Raw genomic sequence first — 15,798 nt, 5'->3', positions numbered from 1 at the left:
CTCACCCTGGAGTCCTGACTACTCATCCACGAGTGCAAACGCCCATTCCTCTTTGTGTCAATGGGGACATTCGGGCACAAAAGGGGTCCCCGTGGCGCGCACACCTCTCAATACACGCGCCCCGACGTCCGGCGATGAGAACAGCCTCAGGTCTATTTTGGGAAGCAAGAAGGGAAAGTGAACGACTCCCAGAGGGCTATTCTGAGCACAGTGGGACACGCGGGCCAGACCCGCAGCCGCCTTTGGAAAAGCAGCTCACTTCAGAGTCCGTCAATTAGCAGGCAGGGAACCAGAGCCTCTGCTCCCAGACACGCACTCTCCTTTCCTTGGTTCATGGCCTCTTTCACAGTGATTCATTCTGGAGAACGAGCACACCCACACGTGGCTCATTATTTTTGGGAAGTACTTAAACAATCTTGGTGTAAGACAGGAAAGAACAAAAGTGGTGAAATCTATGCTAGACGGGACGAAGGACGGAACTGGGAGCAGGGCCATGCGGCTTTGTGATAAGGGATTGGGCAATAAGCCCCTGACTCTATCTGGGCTTCGGCCGCCCAGCCAGAAAATACCATTTATGTTACAGAGGTGGTATGAAGATCAGCCCACATCTGCTAAGTGCCGTGGGTACTCTGAGAAGACTGCTCACATCTGTGTACATCTCTGCTTTTACAGAGTGAGAAGTCAGAAAAAGCTATTTTTGCAATAACCATCACTACTGCCCACACCCCTGCAGAGGTTTCAGTTACTCTCACTAGAGCCACAGCAGAGCATCATGGCAGGAACAGGCCACACAGACCCAGTGCTCAAATACCAGCTCTAGTGTTAGTCACATGGCCTTGAGCAAGTTAGTAACCTTCCTGCACCCCAGCTGCCTAATCTGTAAAGTGGGACTGTTAATTAGTTCACAGGACTATGTAAGAATCACATGAAATAAGAGATTTAAAAAGTGCTTAGCAAATAGATGCTCAATGAATTTTAATCCCTCCCTTCAATGTAAAACTCAAGTAAACACATCCACGTACAATGTGTCTCTCTAACCACTAATTAGGAAGTGCCAAGTGACAGCAAGACCACAGCAAGGAACTGCTGTTTGAGTCTCAGCTCTGCCAGTAACTGGTCGCGTGGTTTTGGGCAATTCATTTAACCTTCCTGAACCTCATTTTCCTCACCATTAACCAGAAAGAAGGGGTTGAACCAGATGACCTCTAAAATCCTCCACTTGAAATCTGAATCTAGTTTGTTTTTAAATTCACATTGTCTGGATCACTGATTCAACACTGGGAAGTTCTGCTTCACTTCCATATACCTTTTCCTGAACTTTAAAGACAGACTAGTCTTTAAATTGTCTTCTGTTAATATTCATTTTTCATTGAAACAAAGTAAGTGACAATAAAATTACAAAACATCTGAATTTACTAAAACTCTACTAGGACACTAAATCACAAACCTAATTTTGATTTCTTTGAAAAGTTAAATCTGGACTAATGATAACAGCTCTTTATAATCTGTTTCATAGTGACTCATGAGGTGAAATCCGCCTACTACACATGTGTACATAAACAACACGTACCTAAAACTCTCAGTGTTCCATCACCAAAGAGTTACGTAGTAGAAACAACACAATTAGGAAAGCCAATGGCAGAAGAGTAACAAAACCAATCTACAGAAAAGCAATTAAAAAGTGGTCAGAGTGAAATTCTCACTAGCACAGCATTTTGTTACTAACAAGCTAGTCAAACCTGAACTAAAGACATTTTGGCAGGATTTGAACGTGGTGCCAAAGTATGATTAGAAGGCGGTCTGTGGTAGGATGTCAAAGCAAATTTGATTTGTGAGACAGGATGTGTTTGGAGGAAGGCTGACAAGTCCCGACCTGGGCAGACTCTGTCTCACTGCATGTTATGTAGGCACTAACACACTGGGCCTGAGCAAAGGCACCCCCACCGCAGGCCCCTCTCTCCTGCCCACGGCATACTCTAGGAGGATACAGTAAGGCTGCTGCTCACTGGAAATTCCCAAGAACCACCATCCAGGACTAAACTCACAGCCACTCAATCCACATCACCGGGGGACAGGATGTGGGAGGAGCAGGGTGGGGGCACCGACCTCAAAAGGTAAGAGGCATGCTGCAAAACACCCACCTTTGTGCTGGTAGATGAAGGTCCACGAATGTTTTAAAGCTACAGTTTCTATGATTTTTAGCTTATGTATATGCTCCTTGGGGATGGTAAGTTTCATCAATTTGGCGTGGAACAGGGTCCCATTTAGGGACACTAAACCTGCCTCTTCCAAGCTTCACTGGGCAACCTTCTAGTTCTACAGGAGCTAAAATGTGGTGTCCAAATAGCCCGTGCCACCCTTCCTCTTCACGATTTTACAACTTGATCATAAGCTGCCTCTGAGCCTTCATCTTACCAGATGACAGCATCCATCAGGCAGGCCAAACTGATAAGAACAGCCTACTACAACCCATGATTATTTTAATTATTCTTCCATGGACCCTATCCAAACTCCCTACAGCTTACTTGGGATAGAACAAAGACTACAATTCTACACAACTCTGTGATCCTGAATAGCCAAGAAGATCTTGGGAGGAAAAAAAAAAAAAAGAGAAAGAGAACAAAGTTGGAGGGCTCACACATCCTGATTTAAAACTTACTACAAAGCTACAGTTATCAAAACAGTATGCTACTCCCCGAAGTACAGACTATAAATCAATGGAATAGAGTTGAGAGTCCAGAAACAAATCTATACATCTATCATCGACTGATTTTCCACAAGAGTGTCTACAACATTTTGGGGGTGGCAAGACTAGTCTTCAACAAACAGTGCTGGACAACCAGAAATCCACATGCAAAAGAATAAAGCTGGACCGTTACTTCACACCATATACAAAAATTAACTCAAAGTAAGTCAAAGACCTAAATATAAGAGCTAAAACTTATATTCGAAAACTTCTAAAACTTTTAAAATGAAAATAGGGGTATATCTTCATGACCTTGGATTTGGCAACAGTCTCCTAGATACCACACCCAAAACGCAAGCAACAAAAGAAAAATAGATGAATTGGCCTTCACCAAATTAAAAAATTTTTGTGTCTCAAAGGACAATATCAAAAGAGTGAAGAAAACAGAACTTACAGAATGGGAGAAAATATTTGCAAATCATGTATCTAGTAATGGTCTTGCACCCAGAATATGTAAAGAACTCTTAAAACTAAACAACAGGGCTTCCCTCATGGCACAGTGGTTAAGAATCCGCCTGCCAATGCAGGGGACATGGGTTTGAGCCCTGGTCCGGGAAGATCCCACATGCAGCAGAGCAACTAAGCCTGTGCACCACAACTACTGAACCTGCACTCTAGAGCCGGCGAGCCACAACTACTGAGCCCTCGTGCCACAACTACTGAGCCCTCGTGCCACAACTACTGAAGTCCACGCACCTAGAGCCTGTGCTCCGCAACAAGAGAAGCCACCACAATGAGAAGCTCGTGCACCGGAAGGAAGAGTAGCCCCCACTCGCCACAACTAGAGAAAGCCCGCGTGCAGCAACAAAGACCCAATGCAGCCAAAAATAAATAAATAAATTTATATTTAAAAAACCTCAACAACGACAAAAAATAATTTTAAAACAGGCAAAGGACCTGAACAGACATTTCTCCAAAGATATACAAATGACCAAAAAGTACATGAAAAGATGTTCAACATCATCTCAAATGCAAATGAATTTCAAATTCAAATGTAAATCAAAACCACTTCACACCCACTAGGAAGGCCATAAGAAAGTGTTGGTGCAGACTCAGAGGAAACTGGGACCCTATACACTGACAGTAGGATCATAAACCGGTGCAGCCACTATAGAAAACAGTTTGATGGTTCCTCGGTAAGTTAAACATTGAATTACCATATAACCCAGCAATTCCACTCCTAGGTGTATATCCAGAAGATTGAAAACAAGTGTTTAAACAAAAACTTGTACTCGAATGTTCATAACAGCACTATTCACAACCGTCAAAAGGTGGAAACCCAAATGTCCACCAAACATAGAAAGGATAAACAAAATGTGGTATATTCATATGATGGAGTATTATTCAGCTATAAAGGGGAATAAACTACTGATATTCACTACACTGTGGATGAACTCTGAAACATTATGTTAATTGAAAGAAGCCACATACTGTATGGGTCCATTTATATTAAATATCCAGAAAGCATTATTAGTGGTTGTTAGGGCCTTGGGGGAGAAGGTGGGGAATGCTGGCTTAATGGGTTACTGGGTTTCCTTCAGGGTAAAGAAAAAGTTCTGGAACTAGAGAGTGGTGATGGTTTGTGTACCATTATGAAGGTACTTAACACCACTGAATTATACACTTTAAAATGGTTAAATGTGTTCTACCACAATTTTTAAAATACCATAAATCTCTGTAAGATAGTATGTATAATATAATCTCAATTACAAAACAATAACAACAAAAACCTAACACGAGCATACCAAAAAAAATGGAGGTACAGTGTCCTTCCCAAGTCCCTAGGCTCTCAGATGTCCCAGGAACCTGTAAACTCCTAAAGGAGGGAACCAGTGTCCTTCTCTTCTTCATTTTCTCACTGGTATCCAGCACAGTGATCAGCAAATAGCACCATGATTAATAAGTCTCATTCAACAGATCTCAGCCTAGCAATCTGAGAGGGAAGGGGCTCTGCCAGAGTGGACATGCTTTTATCCATTTTATATACCTGTCTACATTTTCATTTTTGAAAGAGTTTTACTGCTTTAAGAAGACAGAAAGAAAAAAGAAAGGGCTTCCCTGGTGGCGCAGTGCTTAAGAATCCGCCTGCCAATGCACGGGATACGGGTTCAAGCCCTGGTCCGGGAAGTTCCCACATGCTGCGGAGCAACGAAGCCCATGCTCCACAACTACTGAGCCTGCGCTCTAGAGCCTGCGAGCCACAACTACTGAAGCCCGCGAGCCTAGAGCCCGTGCTCCGCAACAAGAGAAGCCACCGCGATGAGAAGCCCGCGCACCGCCACGAAGAGTAGCCCCCGTTCGTTGCAAACAGAGAAAGCCCGCGTGCAGCATCGAAGACCCAACGCGGCTAAATATAAAAATAAATAAATTTTAAAAAAAAAAGAAAGAAAAAAGTTGTTCAGTAACTACTGATTTAGACAACTGCCAAAACGTTTATGAAAATCTTGAATCGGGTTTAAAAATGGAGGTGTCTGGCACTAAACTATCACAAAGTAGAGGTAATGTTTGTTTCTCCGGGGGGTGGGGGGTTGGGGGGAAGACAGCGGGTGAGGCTGCAGAACTGACACAGTACCAGGCAAAAAAGTCCTGCTGCATTAAAATACCGCAATCAGATGCTATTGCTAACAAAGACTCAAGTTGCATTTCCAGCTTTCACAATCGTCAGAATTAGACTGTAAAACTACACTAAAATGAAACAAAACAAAAACTCTTAAGCACCCAAGAGCCATAATAGAGTCAAATTTTACATGTGTAGTTGGTGGTATCTAAAACATCCAAAAAGTATACTGGTAAAAAGCACTTATGAAAAAAATGTAACTGACTTAATAAAGGAAGCTATTTGTATGACGAGGGGGAAAAACGCACAGATTTAACAATAAGACATTTGATAAGCTTGGTATTTAATTTCAATCTGGGAAAAGGTCTCAGAGTGGGTTTTGCATAAAAGAAAGGTGTTTGAAAAGCCAGCTCCACACTATATCTATTCTACAAACTGCCTTTCTGACATTCTACTTGGAGACAAACCCAACCCCAGAGAGCTGTTTAAACAAGTCACCCTTAAGCCTCAGGTCTAGAGAATGAAAGCTTTGTTCTCACTCAAAAAAGACGTTTGATGTTTATGCTAAGGAGACCTGTCAACTGCGACTTAACTTATGGCTGACGGTAAATGCCTGAACATCTAGCAAGGGCCCACCTGCTGCCCAGGAGAACGTCAAGGTAAAGCTGGAAGGAGTGGCATCACTATGACAGAGCATGTCCAGTGTTCCTGGGACCTAAGTGTACAGACTCAGCTGTCACATTCAGACTGCCTACTAGTAACTTGGTATTTCTCCTTTACTGACAAGTTTATATTGACATGTACAACCATTCTGTTTTCTTTCTTTGTTGTACTTAAGCAGACACACTCGTGGCTCATTAGAGCAGGGGAGGGTATTTATCAGTGGCAGTCCTATTTGCTTCCCGACCTCCTTACTATACTATGCATGTGTGGAGAGGCCACAGGGTACATCACAGTTTTGAGGGAGAAGAGGGATAGGAATGACTGTTTCAGGCAACTGGGACAATGAAGGAGAAAACAAAATCAGCCAGGACGGAGAATAAAACTAAAGAGGTGGAGATCAAGTTCATCTGGCTGGAATAAAATGGGTAGGTGGTAGAATAAACAAGAGTAGAATAAACGGAGATGCAAGAGGTGAGGTAGGAAGTGTGATTAGGATGTTCCAAGTAACTCACAAATGTCTGCAGCATTTTGAAAGACTGGGATAAAAACTGTACATACAGGAGACAATAAAATTACAGCAGGACAGAACTAGAATTATTTACCTAGGATTTTGCTGAGAGGATGGAAAAGAGATGAATGAATTCAATTAAATTATTAAGTACTTAAAATACGCAAGGCTCTGTGATAGGACGAAGACATATAAAGAAAAATAAGGTAGCTCCTAGCATCAATTTTTAGGGGGTAGAGAAGCGAGAGTGGGAGAAGCAGAAAACTATAAACCAGTGTGAACCTCTATACCACTGATATGGACCAAAGAGAAAAGCAGAGAGGATGGAGTCACTGGCTGGGGGATAGGAGGAAGACAAAGTGGGTCCCACACTGGAGGATGGCTGGATTTGGACTAGGCTAAGAAGAGAAGGCCAAGACCAAGAAAAGCACAAGGCGTGTTAGGTCCAAAGTAAACAGATGTGACAACAATGCCATGGTTCCAGTCAGAGACAAGGGCAGTAAGGGAGACTAGGCCAGACTGCATGGATTGTGATGCCAGGCTAAGGGGTCTGGAGTTGATCCTGGAGGCCACATAAAAGTGACACAGAAGGTGCACTTTCCAAAGTTAAATCCAGTGGTAGGAAGGATGACAAGGGAGAGACAGGAGGCAGGGACTGGTTAGAAAGCTACTTTAAGAGTCATTACAGTACATAGTAGAGTACAGGATTTAGAGCATGTGCTTTGGAGTCAGACAGACTTCAGGCCCACTGCTTAACCTCTCTACGCCCCAGTTTTCTCATCTGTAAAATGGGGATGAGTGCCTCAGAGAACAGTTGTACAGAGTAAGCGATGTAGCACGAAGGCTCAGTGTAGCACATGAGTAGATAGTACACATTCAGTAAATCAGGTGCTTTTATCACTGCTGTCATCCTAGTGAATGAGAAGGGTCAGAGCTCTTTGTGGTTTTATGGTTCTTCTCACAAGCAGAAGTCAATTTGTGTGTAAACGTCTCAATGGCAAGGACAGACTCGTTCCTCAGTATCCCTCTCAACACTAAGCTTGGCCCTGCGTATTAGGAATGAACGTTGACTGAACGTGATTCAAGCTTATCTACTACAAGTGTAGAATGTAATGTATACAAACATACACCAAGACAATATGCAAAGATTTGGGGTAAGGCAGGTTCAACACAAATACTTATTTAAAAAAATATCCTTCAATTCACAAGTTGAGATTCCTCAACTCAAAACATCAAAACCATCTAAAAAGTTTATCTCCAAAGCACCCACAATCTCCTCTCTCCTCCAAACACTCACAAATATCTAGGAAAAGGCAACAGGCAGTAGGTGAAAGCCACATGTGGTCAAAGGACTTCTTTCCACATGCAAGGTCCATCCATGGGATGACAGGGTACCAGGTCTCAAGGAGCCTCAAGCCTATCTTGGGAGAGTTCTGTTGTTTCCCTCTCCTGTTTTCCTTCTCCTCACATCACCATCTGACTCACCACACACACATTTTTAAAAACAACACCTATTTCCTATTTCACAGTTTCTGCAGGTCAGAAGACCAGGTACAGCATGACTGATGTCAGCTGGGGCTGCTTTCTCACCTAGGGCTGGGACCTCTCTCAAACCCACTCGTTGCTGCCAAACTCTAATGCCCTGTGGAAGAAGGACTAAAGCCCCCATTCCCCTCCTTGCTGATGGCCAGGGACCACTCAGCTCCTGAAGTCAGCCTGCAGCTCCTGCTCATGTGGCTCCCATGGGCAGTTCATACATGGATGTTTACTTTCTTCCAAGCCCGCTGAAGCATCTCTGCCTTCCTCTTCTGCAATCAGCTGAGAAAATGCTCTGCTTTCAAAGGGCTAGCTTGATTAGGTCAGGCCCACCACGGTAGCCTGCCTACCTGGAGGTGCACTGATTTAACCCCTTCACAATACAGTTGACCCTTGAACAACTCAGGGGTTAGGGGCACTGACCACCATGGAGTCAAAAACCCACGTATAACGTAACAATCATCCCTCTGGATCTGTGGTTCCGCATCCACGGATTCAACCAACCTTGGACCGTACAGTACTCTAGTCTGTATTTACTGAAAGAAATCCAAGTATAAGTAGACCCATGCAGTTCATACCCACGTTGCTCAAGGGTCAACTGTACTACCTGCATTCGTGTGTGACTGAGTAACTGGGAAAAGGTGTGTATATACCTAAGACTAGGAAACTTGAGGAGAGGAGAGCAGCGGGGGGGCTGTGGTAGACAGAATCACCTTGTATTTTATTTCTTTATTGTCTATTTCACCAGCCAGAAGGTACACTTCACCAAGGAAAGCATTTGTCTCCTTTTGTTTACTGTTGTATCCCTGCACCTACAGCAGTGCCAGGTATATGGTAGGTGCTCAAGGGTTAAAGGAACCTTTAGATCACCATAACAGTATTCGATATACGTATATATATACCTGTTTAGTTTATTCACAGGCTGGAAACGGGACTCCTAACTGTATACATTAAACTTTTGGTTCAGTGAAACCATTCAGGAACCCTGGGAATTCCACATGATACAATTTTCTCTCTGCCACAATCATTGTATGGCTTTTAACAAGATACAGTCGATTCTTGTTATTCACGGATTCGTATCTGTGAATCTGCCCACTTGCTAAAATTTATTTATAACCCCCAAATCAATACTCTCAGTGCTTTCATGGTCATTTGCAGACATGCGCAAAGTGGTGAAAACTTTGAGTCACCCAATGCACACGTTCCCACTGAGGCTGGACAAGGCAATGCTCTGGCTTCTTGTTTCAGCTCATACTGTTAATATGTGTCCTTCTCATGGTATGTTCAGTGCCAGGCTTTTTGTGTTCTTCCTTGGTGATTTCACTGTTTAAAACAGCCCCCAAGAGCAGTAGCTTAGTGTTCCGAAGCTCGAGAAGACAGTGACGTGCCTTACGAGAAAGAAAATACATATACTGAATAAGCTTCACTCAGGCATGCATTATAGTGCTCTTGGCCCTGAGTTCAACGTTAATGAATCAACAATGTAAATTAAATGAGGTGTCTTGAAACAGAAACACGAACAACACAAGGTTATGTACCGATCAGCTGATGAAAACGTGTGACCAGCAGCTGCAGGGGCCTAACCCTGTGTCTCCCCCAGGAGCAGTGGTCCAGTATTTGCGAATCCTGTGTTCAAGTGGGCCTCACAGAACACAGTTACGGCAAATAACACGACCTGACTGGATTAGCCCCATTTTACAGATGAAACAGTGAAGCGGACAGGGATGTGAAGTGGCAGCCCCCCGCGCACTCCAGCACACCATCCTCTTTTATTGCCTTCACAGCCCTCATGACTGATAACTGTGTTTACTCATTTACTTTCGGTCTGAGCCACTGCAATAGTCAGTTCCATGAGAGTTCGGGATTCTTGTCCACCTTGTTCCCTGTTACCTCCTCATGCCAAGAACCATTCCAGGCACATACCCAACCGAATGAATAAAGAAACCTCCTATATGTAATTGTATAAATATTAGGGGGATTGATACTTTAAAGGGAAAGGCAGTTACTTTCATTGTGTTAAATTCAAAATATTTAGCGAGACAAATGCAGGCTTCAGACTAAGTGGAGAGAAGAGAAAACCCGAAAAGAACACCAGAGCTGCCTGAAGTGGCGCTGTCTCAGACACCCGTGGGCAGGTAAGACTGCTGGGGATGGCAGCTGCTCAGCTGCACCAAGCTCCCGAGACTCTACAGAGGAAGAAGAAAGCTACACTCTGGAACGGTATTTATCCGCGACGGAAAAGCCAGCAAGCAGAAAGAACAGGCAAGAGCAGAGATGCTGCCTCCAGGCCCAGCCGCAGGTTGAACCACGTGTGAGAGAAGCTGAGGAGAGCAAAACCCGAGAGCTGGACTCGAACCTGGCCGTGATGCCACCCCTGCAGAGTGACAGAAATGTAGCCGAGACTGCCGGGGACTGGCGGCTCCGGAGCCGATTCCCTTCAAAGGTTTGGACACTCCTAGGCCAGGCGGAACTGATGGGCTCCGGAGGCCCGCAGCACTTCCAACATCGGGGGGAACTGATGAGCAAAAGGACTCCAGGATTTTCTTCTTGTGAATACAGAGAGGAAAATGAGGTAAGACCCTCTTACATCAACCCTACTGTAACAGACAAATAGCACAAGAACTCGAGACAAAGAGGCCGGATTCCAGAATTAATGTTCACGGCTGCTCTGAGCAAAAACTGAACAGTAAACAATAAGGATTTCAAAATTAAAACAAAAGAGCCACTTCAGTATTCTAATTTAACCTTCAAACATAAAGAAGATCTCAAGCACCGTGGACTGAGCATTCCATTCCACCTCAACACCCCGTACTCCCGAGTTATTATGAGAACAGGCTGCGACGCAATTCAACTCGTGCTCCAAAATGCAACAAGCAGCTTCAACAGGCCATGCTGGAAGAAGCAGCACACCTCATCGTCAGCTCCTGATTCATATTTTGGTAGCAAGGTTACAATTAGCTCACCGGTGGAGAATAAACCTATTTATAACACAGCAGTCCACCTGGAAGACACAATCATCTAAAAAGGGTTTTAGACAAAAGTGAAGCGCAGCTTCTTCCTGTACTGACTGCAGATTCCCAAGGTCCTTTCAGACGAAGTCCTCAGTCTAACCTTCCTGTGTTCACAGGCACCATTCTGGCCACCTCTCAGCCTCCATGTTCTTATGTAACATTTACATAGTGCCATAAACATACCCGGCGTTGCGTAAGAATTAAAACGTTGCCAAACCAATAAAGCCTAAAGCAGGTCACTCCCTCCAGACTGCCTTTGATTAGCAAAGGTATGCTGCCCGGCCTAAGATGTAAGGGCCTGTCAAGAGACAGAAATTAACTTGAGGAAATCTGAACCCGGTCCACAGAAATGCACAAAGAAGAAGAAATTAACCGCACTGTGACATATGATGCTTCTATCAATCCCAGGAATTACTCTGCCCCATAAGATAAAAAGTAACCCAACATTGCCTGGTCTCTGAAGTCAGAAACTGTGTCTAAAAATACCTCCCAGCCAACTGGCTATCAGTAAGTCAGTCTCACAAATGTCCCAACAAGAGCAACACAGACTAGTTCCTTACTTTACAGAGGCAAAACTGAGGCAGTCACAGAAAGGTTAAGTGCCTTATTCAAGGACAACCTGTAAGGGAGCAAAGTTCAGGGGCTGGAAAGCAGCCTCCTCCCTCCATCTGGCTCTAACCTTTAACCAGAGTAGCCATTTTATTGTTTTAATCACATCTGTTCCCGGAGCTCTTAACAAAACTAATCTGAGATTCTCTTTTCCTCTATGAGAGTTCACTTTCACCATAGTTCGAATTCATGTCCACTCAACAAAATTACAAGACTTGGCCTGAAATTAAATTTTTAGTTTACTCACAGAAATTAAAAATATTCCTATCAGAACCTCAAATGTCTCCCTTGTTGCTTTTGTCTTAAGAAATAAATATCACGCTCTCCTGCTACTAATTCAATTTTACATTTTCAAGTACTAATGTGAAAATTCCAAAGGCAGGCCTTAAAACATGGCCCACCTATCAAATGATGCTGTTTATAACCTGGAACTCATGCTTCTTATCACTGGCCTTTTACTAAGTCGACATTAGTTCACTATTTAACACAGACACCGACCCCTTGCTGCCCTCATGTCCTGTCCAAGTACTAGGCATCAGGGCTGGCTGGTTCTGCCATTCCTCCAGCCCGCCTCGAGGATCACAACAGAGGAAGTGCAGGGGAGGACAGCAATCAACTTCTTGTTATCCCACAGCCTCTATTTTCCCAGAACTGATGTCTTACTTGAAGCCTTTTGCAACAGTGGTCTCTGTAGCATGCACTATTGGCAACTAGATGTGTCCCGGAAAAAACTGTAGTGTCTGGCCAAATTTAAAGGCCTTCGAGAATGCTTGCTGGACACACAACCTAACTTCCAATTTACCAAAAAAAGAAAGCAACTTCCTATTATGCCCACCCATGCTCACGCCAACAACATCCATTTCAGGAAGGTTACAGAAAATGAACTCTGCCCCATTCAGAACCAGCTGCATTATCAATTAAACATTCAAGGCTCACAACAAGAAATATCCCACCAGACACTACACCAAACCAACAGGGACACGGCTGTTAAAAATCTTAGATATATTAGGAACAGGATAAAAATTCCTATGGAAGGAATTTAAAGATTTATTCATCACATGTAAAATAACAAACCTGAAGGCTGAGTCTCCTTACTTACTACCCTACTAGAGAAATAACATCGTGTTACACACTCCAAGAACATGGCCCATAATAAGGCCCAGCAAACAACATTCATGAAAACCATTAATTTACCACCAATGTCAGACTGTGTACATACACCTTCACCATGTCTATCAGACCCCACGACGCATTACCTATGCCACAGAGCAGCGAAGACCCAGGAACACGCATGAGGCGCCTTAGCAGAAGCATTAGCCTGTGAACAAAGACCCCACCGCACAGGCTGCACCACTGGGAACAAATATCAAGGCTGGAGGTAATGAACTTGTTTTTGAGACTCCAAAGTGGGATGAGGTCTTTTGTTGATTGTCTGGTTTACGAAGGAAGCCAGAACCCACCTAAGAACCATTCTTTTTAGTGGAGAGAAGAGAGCCACAGGACATACATTTGATCTCCCACTGCTGGAAGGTTAGGGGCTGCTGAGAAGTCAAAGCAGCAGGCTTTGTACATCGGGAGCCGATACAGACCTGGATCAGCTCTCCCAGATCTATCTGTGGGTCAGTAATCACTTCAATATAACTGCCAAGTATAACCTTCGTCTGCTACCCCAATGCCAACACGCATTTGAGACGACACCCTTCAGTTAAATATTTTAGGGTTTCATCTGCTCTCCTCAAGCCCCCCAAGCCTCACAAACAAGACACCCAGCTGAGTGTCCCACAGAAAGGGGCTACCTCTGCAGCGGGAAGGGTGCGGGTGCTACCAGGGAGCAGAAGCCTGTGGGGTTTGGAAGGTAAGGGGTGTGTGAGGTGGGGGAGTGTGTAGGGAAGGGGCTGTGCGGGAAGGTGAATAAATCCTGCCCAAGGGCCGGGAGCCGCTCCAGTGCTGGGGTCTTTAAATGATCTTGGGGGTGGGAGGCAGGTTCTAGGATGTCACCTGAAAGGTATCCACAAAGTGACGAAGTGAATGGGCCCCCTGGGGTAGGGTGGGAGAGGCGAGGTGAAAAGCAAATACACCTAGATGCAGATTAACTGTTCTGGAACTAGGTTTCCTAGGGTTCGAGAGATTCCAAAGCCAAGCTTCCAAAACGTTTAGGGCCCTGTTGGTCCCATTGCCTCCACAGAGCTTCCGCGGGGCATGTGTATTGGAGGGGTGGGGGGGCTGGCCCCACTGAACTCAAGGGACTGCGCGAAGGGGAAATGTGACTCGCTTTCCCAGAACATTAGAGAGGAAGGAGAAGGAGGGGAAGAGGCACCCCGAGCGCAGGAGCTCAAGGAAAGGTTTGAGACCCCTGCCCCTTTCATCTGAGGTGCGCAAGGACTCTCAACATGAGGATACCTCGGAGAGGCAAAGACCCCATCGCCCGAGCCCCACAATCTTGGCGGGAGAAAAGGCGTCCCCCAAGGAGCATCTGGAGAGAGGGAACGAAGACCACCGCCCCGGACATGCTGAGGGGCAGAAACGTGGACCTCCAAATACTGGGGAAGGAAGCCCGCACTCCCCTCTATGGAACATGGGGGTGCTGGGAGCGCGACCCCCGAGAGCTCCCCGAATCCAGTTTCGCCGGGAAGAGGGATCGGGTCCCCAGGGGCCCGGCGTGAGCTCGGTCCCGGCTGGACGGCCGCGCCTCGGGGGTCGGGGAAAGCCGACTGCGGGTCACCGCGACTCCCCCGCGCCCCCCGCCCGGCCATATTGAGTGCGTGGGGAGGGGGCGCGCTGTAGCCAGGGGCCGCTGCGCGAGGCCTCGCCCTCGCCCGGCCCTCTCCATCCTGGCCCCCGCCCCGGGACTCACCCTGGATCCCCCGGGGCCCGGACCCGCCGCTGCCGGCCAGCAGGAGAACAACAAGGAGGAAGAAGGAGGAGGCTCCGGCCGACTCCGCCATAGTAACCACCACCGCCGCCGCCGCCGCCGCCGCCGCCGCCGCCGCCGCCGCCGCAGCCCAGCAGCGCCCAGCGCGCGCGCGCCCCCGGCGCCTCCCCTCCTCCCGCGGCCCGGCTCCCGCCTCCCTCTTCTCCGCCCGGCGCCGGCACGTGCACTGCCGGCGGAGCCGGCGCCGCGGCCGCCGCGCGCGCCCCCGAAGGGCGGGGCCGGGTGCGCGCGGGCGCCCGCCTTAAAGGGGAGTGTCCCAGTTAAAGGGGTGGGAGGGGTTCGCGCCTCGGCCAACCTCACCCGTGGGTGCAGAGCGCGGCGCAGAGGAGGCCGAGCCGGACACGCGACTTCTGCTCTGTCCTGCGCTCCCCGCAGCGCAGCGTGATCTTAACGGCACCGACCCCCATCCCCCGCATCGAATGTTCTACGAGTGCCGTGCGTGTTCCCGTTCCCTTCATCCCTACTGCTTAGCCTCAGGCTCCCGTCACGTTCCATCGCGATCGTCGCAACCTTCTCCTAACTAGTCTCCCAGCCTCAAGTGGCCCCCCTGCGATCCGCGGGACGCACAGCCACCTGTGTGATCGAATCATGGGATGCCCCTTTTCAGAACATACCGGGCTTTTTAATGACAGTACTCAGTCTTGGTGAGGGTGCCGTGTGAAGCACTCCCACTCTGCTGTAGGTAGAACCCTTTTGGTAAACAATTTGGCATTACATATAAAATGTCTTAGAATATTCATATCCCTATCCCCTGTCTTCAAGAAATAACAGAAATGAGGACAAATATTTGTGAGAAATGTTAACTGTTGCATGTTCATCATTGTAAAAAGCTGGAAACAAGTACTCAATAATAGAAGACAAATTATGGCCCATCCATATGATGGAGCATTATTTAGTAATTAAAAATTATGTTTGTAAAAATAATGACGTGAGGAAATGTCCATGAGATGTTAAATGCAAAAGCAAAATACAAAACTATTTACAATACTGTTCTAATTTTGTTGACACTATATATCTGCATGGAAAAAAGACTGAAAAGAAATTGCCAATATTATCAGTAGTTATCACCAGAATAATTTTTTACTTTTTCTGTAAACATTTCAGTATTTTCTAAATATTTTACAAATAAGCTAGTGTTACTTTCAAATTTAGAAAAAAATGCTTATAAAAGGTAAACTGAATCACCCATATCTTTCTGAAAAGAGTTCACTTTCCTTAGCTTGAAAAAGCACTTGA

General features: G+C 45.9%; 1 protein-coding gene across 3 annotated transcripts in view; it reads right to left on the bottom strand.

Moving 5' to 3' along the window:
- The window catches only part of ACVR1B (activin A receptor type 1B), a 34,556-nt gene extending 19,945 nt beyond the window's left edge, over positions 1 to 14,611 (bottom strand). The window contains exon 1 of one of the 3 annotated variants that reach the window (XM_022572119.3): positions 14,485 to 14,611. In XM_022572119.3, the coding sequence (XP_022427827.1) occupies positions 14,485 to 14,575 (91 nt within the window). In that variant the 5' untranslated portion in view covers positions 14,576 to 14,611. The other 2 variants (XM_022572118.2, XM_089920740.1) reach the window with 2 other exon arrangements.
- Between the last annotated feature and the right edge of the window lie 1,187 nt (positions 14,612 to 15,798).

This window comes from Delphinapterus leucas, chromosome 11 (genome assembly GCF_059928025.1).
Source record: "Delphinapterus leucas isolate spDelLeu-1000000601 "Yukka" chromosome 11, BTC_Dleu_Yukka2, whole genome shotgun sequence".
Classification (NCBI taxonomy): Eukaryota; Metazoa; Chordata; class Mammalia; order Artiodactyla; family Monodontidae; genus Delphinapterus; species Delphinapterus leucas.
Note: the sequence above shows the minus strand (reverse complement) of the source record. Positions and strands in the feature narration are given on the sequence as shown.